This window comes from Cherax quadricarinatus, chromosome 22 (genome assembly GCF_038502225.1).
Source record: "Cherax quadricarinatus isolate ZL_2023a chromosome 22, ASM3850222v1, whole genome shotgun sequence".
Taxonomy (NCBI): domain Eukaryota; kingdom Metazoa; phylum Arthropoda; class Malacostraca; order Decapoda; family Parastacidae; genus Cherax; species Cherax quadricarinatus.
The window spans coordinates 20,681,278-20,695,123 of NC_091313.1; the positions used below are offsets into that span (position 1 = coordinate 20,681,278).

The 13,846-nt window shown below is 39.5% G+C and overlaps 1 protein-coding gene across 1 annotated transcript in view; it reads left to right on the plus strand.

The window, feature by feature from the left end:
• The first annotated feature begins 435 nt into the window (after positions 1 to 435).
• mor (SWI/SNF- related protein mor) overlaps positions 436 to 13,846 on the plus strand; it is a 139,812-nt gene continuing 126,401 nt past the window's right edge. Inside the window, exons 1-2 of the mRNA XM_053777954.2 lie at positions 436 to 598; positions 5,584 to 5,703. Coding sequence (XP_053633929.2) covers positions 485 to 598; positions 5,584 to 5,703 — 234 coding nt within the window. The 5' untranslated portion in view covers positions 436 to 484. The remainder of the gene's footprint in view (positions 599 to 5,583; positions 5,704 to 13,846) is intronic.

The following is a 13,846-nucleotide window of genomic DNA, read 5'->3' on the forward strand; positions in this document are numbered from 1 at the left end:
TGTGTGGTACATTGATATAACATCACTAGCGTGGTCACAACATACAGCAGGAGAATGTAACAGGTGAGACCATGAATAAATAAATGATTGAGTAAGCAAGTGAATGGGTGAGTGAATGGAGTGAAGTCTGTGAGTAAAACCAGTGAGTAAAGTCAGTAATTTATGTAGTTACAATTTCACACGACTGGACGATTTACGTAAAATAATATGTACATAAAGACCAAATGTAACCCCCCCCCCCCCTCAAAAAAAAATACTTCAAATGTGTTATGCAACTGCTAGGAAGCTAGCTTTTGCATTTACATATTTTCATCCTTCACATACATGTAAATAACAAACAAATACAACGAATTTATAAATTGCAACAGTCAGTAATACGGAAAAATAATAATAATAAAACAGGCGTTTTGTCATGAGGTGCGCGTCATAGTGACGCTGGCGCTGCCATCTTTGTTGTTTAGGTTGTGTTTGTTTTTGGGAAGAGATGGCGATCAACCCCAGGAAGGACGGCGGCCCTAACGTCAAGTATTACGAGTCTACCGAGACTGTATCTCAGTTCGAGCACGTCAAGACATGGCTAATGAAAAATGCGAAGAAGGTGTGTGGGATGCAGGGCGCTGAGTTAACGCCGCCGGAGTTGTACTGGGAAATTTTGTTCCCTCGCCGGGCCGTTCGTTATTTTCGTTGAAAGAAAGGCTTGTGCAGCGTTTTGGAATATTTACTGAGGAAACGTTTCGCTACGCAGTGGCTTCATCAGTCCAATACACAAAAGAATGGTGTAAATAGAGGAGGAGTTTGAGGTAATCAGTACCCAAGGGACTGATTACCTCAAACTCCTCTGTTTCCACTCTTCTTTGTATTGGACTGATGAAGTCACGAATGATGAAGTCACTCAGTAAAGATTCCAAAATGTTGCACAACTGTCTCATTCTTCAACTTGTCTTTTTTTTTTTTTTAAGTCATTTATCATTCGTTATACATTTGGTTTTTCGTTTTATTTTTTTTTAACTGGTGTTTATCGGGTTGTGGGCGAGGACAAGCTGGTGGCAGTCTGGCAAAACTACTTATCTTTAATTTGGTTTTCTTCTAAACTAGTGTTGAGTGAAAATTGTATCTGGTATTTTGCCATCATACAGAGGTATTACAGTACATGCATTAATCTGTATAATATGTATTACATATTGCATGCAGTTGTCATAGGTATGTAATCAATAGGATAACCTAGGATCTACAATTCTCATCCCGTCAAAGCAGGTATCGATGCCAGTATGGAGCTCCTGATCCAAGCAACTGGACTTATCCTCCCTTTCCTTGAATTGAGCATAAATGCTTCCCATTTCCCAGGCACTTCATTGCCTCAGAGGGTTTAGTACTTCTCCCAGCTTAAAATAAAAACTACAATTTTTTAATAGGTTTTCTGTTGAGACTTATGTATTACAATAAGGGGTTCCAAAGTACATGTATCTGTATTGGCTAATTTTAATAATATCGAGGAGAAGGCTGGAGGCAGTGGAGATGTCATGTCTGAGGGCAATGTGTGGTGTGAATATAATGCAGAGAATTCGTAGTTTGGAAGTTAGGAGGAGGTGCGGGATTACCAAAACTGTTGTCCAGAGGGCTGAGGAAGGGTTGTTGAGGTGGTTCGGACATGTAGAGAGAATGGAGCGAAACAGAATGACTTCAAGAGTGTATCAGTCTGTAGTGGAAGGAAGGCGGGGTAGGGGTCGGCCTAGGAAGGGTTGGAGGGAGGGGGTAAAGGAGGTTTTGTGTGCGAGGGGCTTGGACTTCCAGCAGGCATGCGTGAGCGTGTTTGATAGGAGTGAATGGAGACAAATGGTTTTTAATACTTGACGTGCTGTTGGAGTGTGAGCAAAGTAACATTTATGAAGGGATTCAGGGAAACCGGCAGGCCGGACTTGAGTCCTGGAGATGGGAAGTACAGTGCCTGCACTCTGAAGGAGGGGTGTTAATGTTGCAGTTTAAAAACTGTAGTGTAAAGCACCCTTCTGGCAAGACAGTGATGGAGTGAATGATGGTGAAAGTTTTTCTTTTTCGGGCCACCCTGCCTTGGTGGGAATCGGCCGGTGTGATAATAAAAAAAAAATAATAAATAATAAAAAAATTATTGGTGGGTATCGCCTAATTTTGGATTGTATCGGCCTGAAAAAGAGTAGAAATAATCAAGGACCCCAATGGAAATAAGTCACTCAGATTTTTTTGAGACAATTGAAGTGTATAAGTGGAAGATGGGTATCAATAAAGGGGATATTAAAAATGTCTTGAGGATGTCTCTCCAAGAGAGAACCCACAATAATGGATTCAAATTGGATAAGTTTAGATTTGGAAAGGATATAGGAAAGTATTGGTTTGGAAATGGGGTAGTTGATGAGTGCAACAATCTACCTAGTAGGGTGATTGAAGCTGAAACCTTGGGTAGTTTCAAGTTTAGGTTGGATAAATACAGCAGGGAGAGGGGTTGGATTTGAGTGGGACTTGCACGCCAGTAAATAAATTTCTCAGAGCTTATTGTTAGGGTAGCACTGAAAGTGGGTTGGGCAAATATTCTGCTAGTGGGTTGGATTGTAAAGGGCCTGCCCAGTATGGGCCAATAGGCCTACTGCAGTGTTCCTCCTTTCTTATGTAATTTACACTATATAGAACAAAAAGGCACATTACCGTGATTGGAACAATACACTGATAACCCACACATAGGAGAGAGGACCTTACAACGATGTTTTGGTTTGACTTGGACCATTTACAAAGTCACACCGACTTTGTGACTTTGTGAATGGTCCAAGTTGGACCGAAACATCGTCGTAAGCTTCTCTCTCCTATGTGCAGGTTGTGTAATTTACACTATGTATGATAATTGTGCTTATGTGTGCCTGTGCCTTAATAAACCTACCTACTTAAAAAAAATTTGGTATTGTCCCAGCCCTGATTAAAATAAATGTATGCAAGAATATTATTCTTGGTATCCTTGGTTAATGTTCAAAGCCAGCTTACTATAGGTATTTATTAGAGATGGTGTTCTCTTGATATACCTTTGAAGTCTTTTGAGAGTTCCTACTTGTAGGCCAGCCCTGGACCAGGCTTGTCTGGTGATTGCCTGATCAACCAGGCTGTTACTGTTGGCAGCCTGATTATGTTCATGAAATGATTTGATAAGCAAGATATTATTTAAGTACTTTCCCTTAAGGAAAATACCTAAATGCTGGTGAGCAGCTTGATTTAAGGAATTGGACTTATCTTCCCTTTCCTTACGTTTAGCTCTTTCGTTGACTATAATAATAATAATAAATTCCCATTCCTTAGATCGAATCTGATACCTTTCATTTTCCCAGATATATGACCTCTACACATTTAGGACTCGCCATGAGTACAATTTTAATAATACTGAATAGGTATTTCATACATAACATTTTATTTCTGCAATAGTTTTAAGGGTATGTGCAACAAAGTCATCAACTTTTTTGTTAATCACAGATGTCAGTGAGCTATCCAGGCAGCAAGTTTGGTGAATTGTTAAAATGTAACCACAAGTTCTCCAACAGCCAAATTTAGGCTAGGTTTAATTAAGCTAGTGTTTACTGATAGGAAAAATATCTAAAATGTTTGACTAAATGATGTGGTAATGTCGAGATCACTGGTATTCTTTGAGGGCACACATTATGAGCACTCACATATGGTACATTTTGTACATTGATCTGTGATAACTCAATAAAATAAGACAGTGTGACTTGATTTCTGTGGGGATATACTGTATTTTATATTCATATTGTCTTTCTATGTACTGCAGACCATGTACAGTGGTTTCTCCCTTTTTGTTAATTCATTCCAGAGAGTCCAACGAAATGTGAAAACGACTAAAACAAACCATTTTCTGCATGAGAAATAATGTAAATCTAATTAATCTGTTCCAGCCACCCAAAAGTATTAACAAAAAATATTTTTTTATACATTAAATATAGATTTACATACAGAAAAGAATGAGAAATCAAGTATGTAGTATAAAACAATAGTGTAATAACATGACACTTACCTTTATTGAAGGCTCTTTGTTGGTGTATGGTAGACAGGGAGGAGGGGAGAGTAAGAAGTCACTATTGTTTGGAAGGGGAATCCCCTTCCATAAAGACTTCAGGTGCTTCCCTTCTTTGTTTTTTACTGGCACTAGGACCAGCTTGAGAGTCACTGGACCCCTGTCACACAAAAAACTGTCCAGAGAGCTCTGTTTCTGGCGTCTCTTCAAAATTTACCTAAAATGGGACATGGCATTGTCATTGTACATGTTGCCGACATGGCTTGCAACAGCTTTGTTAGGGTGATATTTCTCCACAAAACTTTGCAGCTCACTCCACTTCGAACACATGTCCTTAATCACTGAAGAAGGCACATTCTCCCCTCTCTCTTCCTCCTCCTCTGAAGCATTTTCCTCAGCTGTGCCTTGTTGCTGTTGCAGATGAAGGTTTTGCAGCTCTTCACTGGTTAGTTCTTCACTCTGGTCCTCCAACTTTTCCACATCCTGGTCACTCGCATCCAATCCCATGGAATTCCCCAATGCCACACTATAATCCACAACAGGTGTAGAGTCGACACGGTCAGCCCCAAACCCTTCAAAATCTTTCTCTTGGACACATTCTGGCCACAATTTTCTCCACGCAGAGTTCATTGTCCTGGAAGTCACTCCCTGCCAAGCCTTATCTATAAGGCTTATGCAATTGAGGATAGTGAAGTGATCTTTCCAGAACTCTCTTAGGGTCAATTGAGTGTCTGAGGTCACCTCAAAGCACCTTTGAAATATTGCTTTGGTGTAGAATTTTTTGAAGTTTGAAATGATCTGCTGGTCCATGGACTGGATGAGAGGAGTGGTGTTAGGAGGCAAGAACTTCACTGTGATGAAATTAAACTCCTCCACCATTTGGTCATCCAGGTCTGGAGGATGACCAGGAGTATTGTCCATAACCAGGAGGCACTTGAGTGGCAGTTTCTTTTTCAGGAGGTATTTTCTCACACTGGGGTCAAACACTTTGTTGAACCAATCAAGGAAAATTTCCCTTGTGACCAATGCCTTACTGTTAGCCTTCCACATCACACACAATTTACTCCTGGCGACACTGTTTTTCTTGAACGCACTGGGATTTTCAGAGTGATACACCAGTAAAGGCTTCACTTTGAAATCCCTACTAGCATTACCACAGAGCAAGAGAGTTAGCCTGTCTTTCATAGGCTTGTGTCCTGGCTTGTGTCCTTTTCCTCCTTCATGATGTAGGTCATCTTTGGCATTTTCTTGAACACTTGTTGGGGGGATGAATCCTTCAGCCTCTATTCATGCACGAACTTTTCAGCCCCATGTTTATCTGAACTTGCTGCCACACCATGCCATACAACACTGTGTATGCCACTCTGCTTCTTGAATTTTTCGAAATGTACTGTATATTACAGTATTTTGATGTGGGGATAATAAAGGAGCACATCATAAGTATGTTAGATTTAAAAAAAAAAATAAGTCATGTCAGTAAGTAAAATGTCATTGTACTATATGCTTACCAGTTATCTATCTTGCCACTTTCTCATTAACAGCATGTGCAAGCAGATCCTCCAAACAATAAGGGGCTGTCACAGCTGGTGGTGCAGCTTTTGCAGTTCATGGAAGATAACTTCGGTCCAAAGGTCCCAAAGGCTCCTATGACCAAATTGCCAGTAAGTCACTTTTTGCCTTATTTGAAAATCTGAATGTTATACCCTCTATTTCTTTCCATATTATTGATGCTGCATATTCAAGGTTAAGTAAGATTTTATTTAAGTCTCATAATTTTAAACTTAAAATGGTTTTGTTTAGTAAAGTACGAAGAGATCTTTAATCAGAATCTTTGTGCTTTCATTTAGGTGTTTTTCAGAGGAATTCCTTCCAAAAATGAAAAACTTTTGCAGCATTTTTTTATTGGTAAAAACCTTGTTTTAATGGATTTTGGATTTAGCTGATAAAGTCTTTTGTTTCCAGAACTATCCATAATTGTTGTGATCCACTGGGTAACTTGATTATGAAAACAACGGTAAAATTCCATCATTTCCAGAATTATCCGTTATTATATTTCATTGAGTAAATGATTTCAGAAACAACAGACAATATCCATTATTTCCAGAATTGTCTTTTATTGTTATGGTCTGCTAGGTACAATACAGTAGGATCCCTGTATCTGCTGGGGATACGTTTCAAGACTTGCCGTGGATAGGAGTGAACCCCACATACAGTGGACCCTCGACCAACGATGGCATCGTCTGACGATAAAAATCGCCTAATGATGCATTTGAGCGTGAAAATTTTGGCCCAACCTACAATGAAAAACTCGACTAACAACATTCGTCCTCAACGCGCTCACGCATCCATCTGGCCTGAGCGCACCTCAGCTGCCCTGCCTTCAGTTAGTGTGTCAGTGTTTACAAGCCAGTGCGGTCACGTCCATGCATGCATTCGGTACATTTTGTATTATTCCAGTGTTTTTAGTGCTTGTAACTGCTAAATAGGCCATCATGGGCCCAAAGAAAGCTTCTAGTGCCAACCCTGTGGTAAAAAGGGTGAGAATTACAATCGAAATGAAGGAGATAATTACAAAGTATGTGCGTGCCTCTGAGCTGGACAAGTTGTATAACAAACCCCAATCAACCATTGCTACTCTTGGCCAACAGAAAGGCAATCAAGGAAGCTGTTGTTGCGAAAGGTGCAAGTATGTTTTTGAAACAGAGATTGCAAATACTCGAAGATGTTGAGAGACTGTTGTTATTGTGGATAAACGAAAAACAAATAACAGGAGATAGTATTACTCAATCAATAATATGTGAAAAGGCAAGGCAGTGGCATGACGATTTAATTAAAAAAAATGCCTGCAACTAGTGGTGATGTTATTGAATTTAAGGCCAGCAAAGGTTGGTTTGAGAGATTTAGGAATCGTAGTTGCATACACAATGTGGTAAGGCATGGAGAGGCTGCCAGTTCAGACAAAAAAGTGGCTGAAAAATTATTTTTTTATTTTTTTTTATTATCACACTGGCCGATTCCCACCAAGGCAGGGTGGCCCGAAAAAGAAAAACTTTCACCATCATTAACTCCATCACTGTCTTGCCAGAAGGGTACTTTACACTACAGTTTTTAAACTGCAACATTAACACCCCTCCTGAAAAATATGTGCAGGAATTCAAGGAGTACATAGACACTGAAAAATTAAAAACCCCAACAAGTGTTTAATTGTGATGAAACAGGCCTGTTTTGGAAGAAAATGCCAAACAGGACCTACATTACACAGGAGAAAAAAGCACTGCCAGGACACATGCCTATGAAAGACAGGGTAACTCTCATGTTGTGTAGTAATGCTAGTGGGGATTGCAAAGTGTATCACTCGTGTATCACTCTGAAACTCCCAGTGTGTTCAAGAAAAACAATGTCATCAAGGCTAATTTGTGTGTGATGTGGAGGGCAAACAATAAGGCATGGGTCACTAGGAACATTTTCTATGATTTGTCTTATCATGTGCTTGGCCTCACTGTGAAAAATTACCTCCTGGAAAATAAATTGGACCTCAAGTGCCTCCTGGTATTAGACAATGCTCCTGCTCATCCTTCAGAGTTGCCAGAGCGAATTTTGGGGGACTTGAGTTTTATCAATGTCAAGTTCTTGTCTTCTAATACCACTCCTCTCCTCCAGCCCATGGACCAGCAGGTCATTTCAAATTTAAAAAAAACTGTACACCAAAGCAGTGTTTCAGAAGTGCTTTGAAGTGACCTCAGACACTCGATTGACCCTACAAGACTTTTGGGAAGATCACTTTAGTATCCTCAGTTGTATAAACTTTATAGGGAAGGCTTGGGAGAGAGTAACTAACAGGACCTTGAACTCTGCTTGGAGGAAATTGTGGCCACAAAGTGTACAAGAGAGGGATTTTGAAGGGTTTGGGGCTAACCCTGAGAAGACTATGCCAGTTGTGGAATCTAACGTGACATTAGGGAAGTCTTTGGGGTTGGAGGTTAGTGGGGAGGATGTGGAAGAATTGGTGGAGGATGACTACGAAGAACTAACCACTGATGAGCTGCAAGAGCATCTGCAATAGCAAGAGGCCACAACTGAGGAAATTGCTTCAGAGGAGGGGAGAGAGAAATGGAGGAAGTTGCCTTCTTCAATGATTAAGGAAGTTTGTACAATATGGACAAAGGTGCAAAGCTTTATGGATGAAAATCATCCTGACACAGCTATTGTAAGTCATGCTGGTGACTTTTACAGTGACAATGTTGTGGCCCATTTTAGGAAAATCTTAAAGGAACGCGAGGTACAGAGCTCTGTGGACAGATTTTTGGTGCGACAGAGGTCCAGTGACTCTCAAGTTGTTCCCAGTGGCATTAAAAAAAAAAAAGGGAAGGAACCCTGGAAAAAGACTTGGTACCTAAAGTCCTCATGGAAGGGGATTCCCCTTCCAAACAATAATACACCTCCATCTCCCCTCCTCCCATCTCATCACTCATCACTACATCTTCAGTAAAGGTAAGTGTCACTTATTCTTCATTTAGTACAGTATTGTGCATGTATCCTTGTTTTTCTGTGTAGGAAAATGTATATTTCATGTGAATTTTTTTTTTCATACTTTTGGGTGTCTGGAACGGATTAATTGGATTTCCATTATTTTTTATGGGGAAAATTAATTCGGCTAAGGACAAGCTCTCTGGAACGGATTAATATTGTTGGTCGAGGGTCCACTGTGTAAGTCTTTTTTTTTTTTTTTTTTTTACATACCTATGATAAAGTTGAATTGACAGACTATGCAAAATAAATCTAGAATTAGCACTTTTTCACTGATGGAAAGCATTTCATTGTCTCATAGGCTTTGAAGAGCTGTCAGCATCACTACTTTTGCACTTTGGGGCTATAATTAAGCAAAATTAAAGGTTACTCTTAGGCCACAGTAAACCTTGGATACCAAATCTGTGGATATAGGGGTTCTACTGTAAATTGAGTTTGGAAATGATGGATAAAGTTCAATCTGGCTTAGTCAAGTACATGTATTAATATTCTCACTTGTATAGTGATAACTTGTGAATGATGTTGATGGTTCTACCCTTGAAATCCAGCATAACATGTCAGACACATTCCATGTGTTGCTTCCCATGAGGTTTGGCTGGCCTAAATTTTGCTTTTATATTTAGTAGTGTTAATATTGACACCTATTTATTTATTTATTTATTTATGTCTTTGCGAATAGTACATTGAGATTATGTATTTACAATAATGTGCTGCAATGCAGAGAGTCTCTATTTATTATGCCTAGGCATTATGGGCTGACTTAACATTATTGGCTTACTGACTACTTAACACTAAAGAATTATATCATAGTTGTACAATAGATCTATTAATTATAAGTGAATCTAATTTATATAAAACAAAAGATATATTCATATATTCAAAAATGCTTTTTGTGAAACTGATTCAATTATATTCCTGTTGACAATGGATAATAGGTTCCCTACCCTCTACCCAAATATACCCACTGCCCAGCCCACCCCACCTACCAGCCACCCCACCACCAGCCACACATAATAAATACACCATCCACCACATACACCTTTTTAAAAGTAATCATGGCCAGGAATAAAGGCTGATGTATATGTGAAATAATCTTTGGGAGAAACATGAGGGGCATTGATTGTGAAATATGTGGTGAAACATCACAAATATCATGTACAAAGCTTCATGCAACCATGACAAATGACCAAAAACAAGAAAGTCGTTTCTGGATTTTCCCCAGTGAAAGGGACAGCTGGTTAAGCATAAGAGAGGTACTGAAAAGTGAAAACCTAGAAAGCATAAGGAAGTTCTTAAGGAGCTTGCCAGAGTTATATAAAGAGTGGAAAACAGGGTAAAGGGAACAAGAAAAGGAGGAAAATGCAAATAGAGGTGAAAACCAAGGAGTGGAAATAAGAGTAAGAGTGGAAAACATCATACAGAGCAAGTCGGAAAAGAAGGAAACAGGGATACATAACATAGCGGAAAGGGGAAGGGAGGATGAGAAAGCTAGAACAGGAACAAACGAAAATGAGCAGAGGGAAGAAATTAGCCTAGAAGAAAGTGAACAAGAGAATTCAGATCAGGTGGCAGAACTTAGGAACGACACAGAATCAATAAATATAGGTAGTCAGAACATATGCAGATACTATGCTAAAGGTATGTGCCTATATGGCACATACCAGAAAATGTGTGAACATGTTGAGGAAGGGAAAGTGTTGTTTCAACAAAGAGTGCAGCAGGTACTTCCATCCAGTAATGTGTAAAGCTTCAACGCTGCCCAGAGAATGTTAAGACCTGAGCTGCCCAGACCATCATGTAAAAGGAATGCGGCGCTACAGAGTTAGCAGAGAAAGGGAAATTGAGCAGCATTCTTTTTTAGACAAAAAGAGAAAAGATCAAAACAAAGGAAGAGACAAACAGGGGGAATGGTAGAGAAAGGACAGGTGGGCAGTAAAATGGGGCGTACCGTACCAGGCATCAGCCCGTCAAGGCCGAATAAGCAAACAAACGCGAAGCCAGTACTGGAGAAACCAGGGGCATGTACACCAGGGGACATACCAGGTGGTACACCACCAGTACACTAATGAAACACAAAGTGAGACAAAACATCCCACTTGGTAATTCCTGCTTCATATTTGCAAATATACAGGGTTTGAAATCAGATAAAAATGACAAAGTTAGTTATGTCAGTGGGCTCCTAACAGAAGTGAATGCCATGTTCAGAGCATTTACAGAAACACACACAAGGGTTGTTTTGGACGGAGAGATAAAGATAGAAAACTACAACATGTATAGATGTGATAGAATCAATAGGTCACAGGGAGGAGTAGGAATCTATGTAAAGGATACTTTCTGTTGCACAGAAGTGCTGAATTCTAAGAATGATATAGTAGAAATTCTAGGCATTAAAGTTGAAAATACGAATTTGGTAATTATCCTAGTATACAAACCACCATCGGCAACTGCTGAGGAATTCACAGATCAGTTAACCCTTTCAGGGTCCAGAGGCCAAATTTCAAAGGGTGCACCAGTGTCCAAGAATTTTAAAAAAAAATTTGTTTTTTTTTTCTTATGAAATGGTAGAGAATCATTTTCTAAAGGTAATAAAACAAAAAGTACGAAATTTGATGGAAAATTGACGAAATTATGCTCTCGCGAATTTTGATGTGTCAGCGATATTTACGAATCGCCGATTTTGCCGACTTCGACTCCCATTTTAGGCCAGTTACATTATTCCAGTCGACCAAATTCTTAGCTATTTCACTAGTACAGTGGACCCCCGCATAACGATGGCATCACATAGCGATTATTTCGCATACCGCTTACTTTAATCGCAAAAATTTTGCCTCACATACCGCTTAAAAACCCGCTTACCGATTTTCGTCCGAGACGCGGCCTGAGCCACGCTCACATGTTCCGCCGGTGGCATTGTTTACCAGCCAGCCTCCGCGGTAACATCCAAGCATACAATCGGAATATTTCGTATTATTACAGTGTTTTCGGTGCTTTTTCTGGAAAATAAGTGACCATGGGCCCCAAGAAAGCTTCTAGTGCCAACCCTACAGCAATAAGGGTGAGAATTACAATAGAGATGAAGAAAAAGATCATTGATAAGTATGAAAGTGGAGTGCATGTCTCCGAGCTGGCCAGGTTGTATAATAAACCCCAATCAACCATCGCTACTATTGGTGGTACAGCTGCTGCTGCTGCTGCACTGTCAGCTGCTGCTGCTGCTGTAGCACCGTTGTTGGTGTGGCTTATTGAGAATACCAAGAAACAATTAACCCCAGAGGATTTGCCACCCAGGATAACCCAAAAAAGTCAGTGTCATCGAAGACTGTCTAACTTATTTCCATTGGGGTCCTTAATCTTGTCTCCCAGGATGCAACCCACACAAGTCGACTAACACCCAGGTGAACAGGGAAAAATGCCTGGAACTAGTGCTCATATTGGTGAATTTAAAGCCAGCAAAGGTTGGTTTGAGAGATTTAAGAATCGTAGTGGCATACACAGTGTGATAAGGCCTGTTCTGGAAGAAAATGCCAAACAGGACCTACAGTACTCAGGAGGAAAAGGCACTCCCAGGACACAGTGTCTCATCAGTCATTGCTGCATCTTCAATAAAGGTAAGTGTCATTTATTCTTCATTTAGTAGACTAGTACATGCACAATATATACTGTGCATGTACTACTCTACTATTGTGCATGTATCCTTCTCTTTGTGTGTGGGAAAATGTATATTTCATGTGGTAAAATTTTTTTTTTCATACTTTTGGGTGTCTTGCACGGATTAATTTGATTTCCATTATTTCTTATGGGGAAAATTCATTCACATAGCGATTATTTCGCATAACAATTACCCCTCTTGCACGGATTAAAATCGTTAACCGGGGGTCCACTGTATTACTTCTATTCTATCGATTGAGCACAAGAAATCGTCCAGTCAACTGTTTCAACTACAAAATAAAGTGATCGGAAATTGGTAATTTGGCCAATTTAAGACAAAGTTCAAAATATTCCAATTTCAAAATAAGGTCTAGAATAAACAATGCAGGCATTCCTGGCACTAAACTAACATTTCTTCTGCTCATTAGTTATGTTTTCAGGCTTTACAAATGAATTCCATTTTGATTTTTTATTCACAAAGAATTTTTATTCAAACCAAAAAAATGGAAGATTTACTGTTATGCCATATTGTAATAATTGTATAAATATCATCATCACATTTGTGAATGTATATTAGACCCACCAGCTGGCGTGTATTAGACGTGTGAGGTTGTTTGTTTACTCTTGAACATCGACAAAAATTCAACATTTCCGCTACTTTAAGCTCAGTTTCAAGCCATTTCCAATACTAAAACCAATCAAAATCATCTCTACTTCTGTAATATATCTTTCATTATATCAAATAAGACCAAGAAAAATAAATACAACTATAAAAAACATGAAAAAACACTGCAAAGTCGCTGTTTTAATCGAAAATCACGGTCTCGTTTTTTTTTCTCTCATTATGCACTGTGTGCTGCAGCTTATCAGAGTGAGCTGAGCTCATGGCGTAGATCTACGGTTTGGACCCTGAACGTAAAGCCGTAGATCTACGGCACGGACCCTGAAAGGGTTAAGATAGATAGCTATCTGGATAGGCTAGAAAATCCTACACCAAATATTTTACTCCTTGGAGATTTTAATCTCCCTCATGTAAAATGGTAGATGGCGCAGCATAATGTTATACCAGAAATATCTCCGGGAAGCACCCTGGCTCAACAGGCACATACCAGGGAACTAATGAGGCTTTGTGAAAAGTACTCTTTAAACCAACAGGTAATTGATCCCACCAGAAATGAAAATACCCTGGATTTGATATTCACAAACAATGAGGAACTAATCAGATACATAACAATTTCCAAAACTATTTACTCTGATCATAACATCATAGAGGTTCAAACTAGTATTAACTCGGGTAGGAAACTGCATCACTAAAGTTAGAGACGGGATGTTCAGTAAGTTTAATTTTAACAACCATAGAATTGACTGGGAAAAAATAAACCAAGAGCCATCAGACATACCCTGGGAATCAGACATGTGCACCCTAAATTCCCACCAGTGCCTAGAGAAGCTGAATACAGAAGCATACAATGTATGTATAAAACATGTACCATTGAGGAAACCCAGAAGAAGATCAGATATAGAGAGAGAGAGAGAGAGAGCGTAGGAGATGGTACAGAAGGAGAAAACAGGTTACTGAACTGCTTAAAAACACAGATATGCTACAACAGAGGAAAGATACTTAGCAGA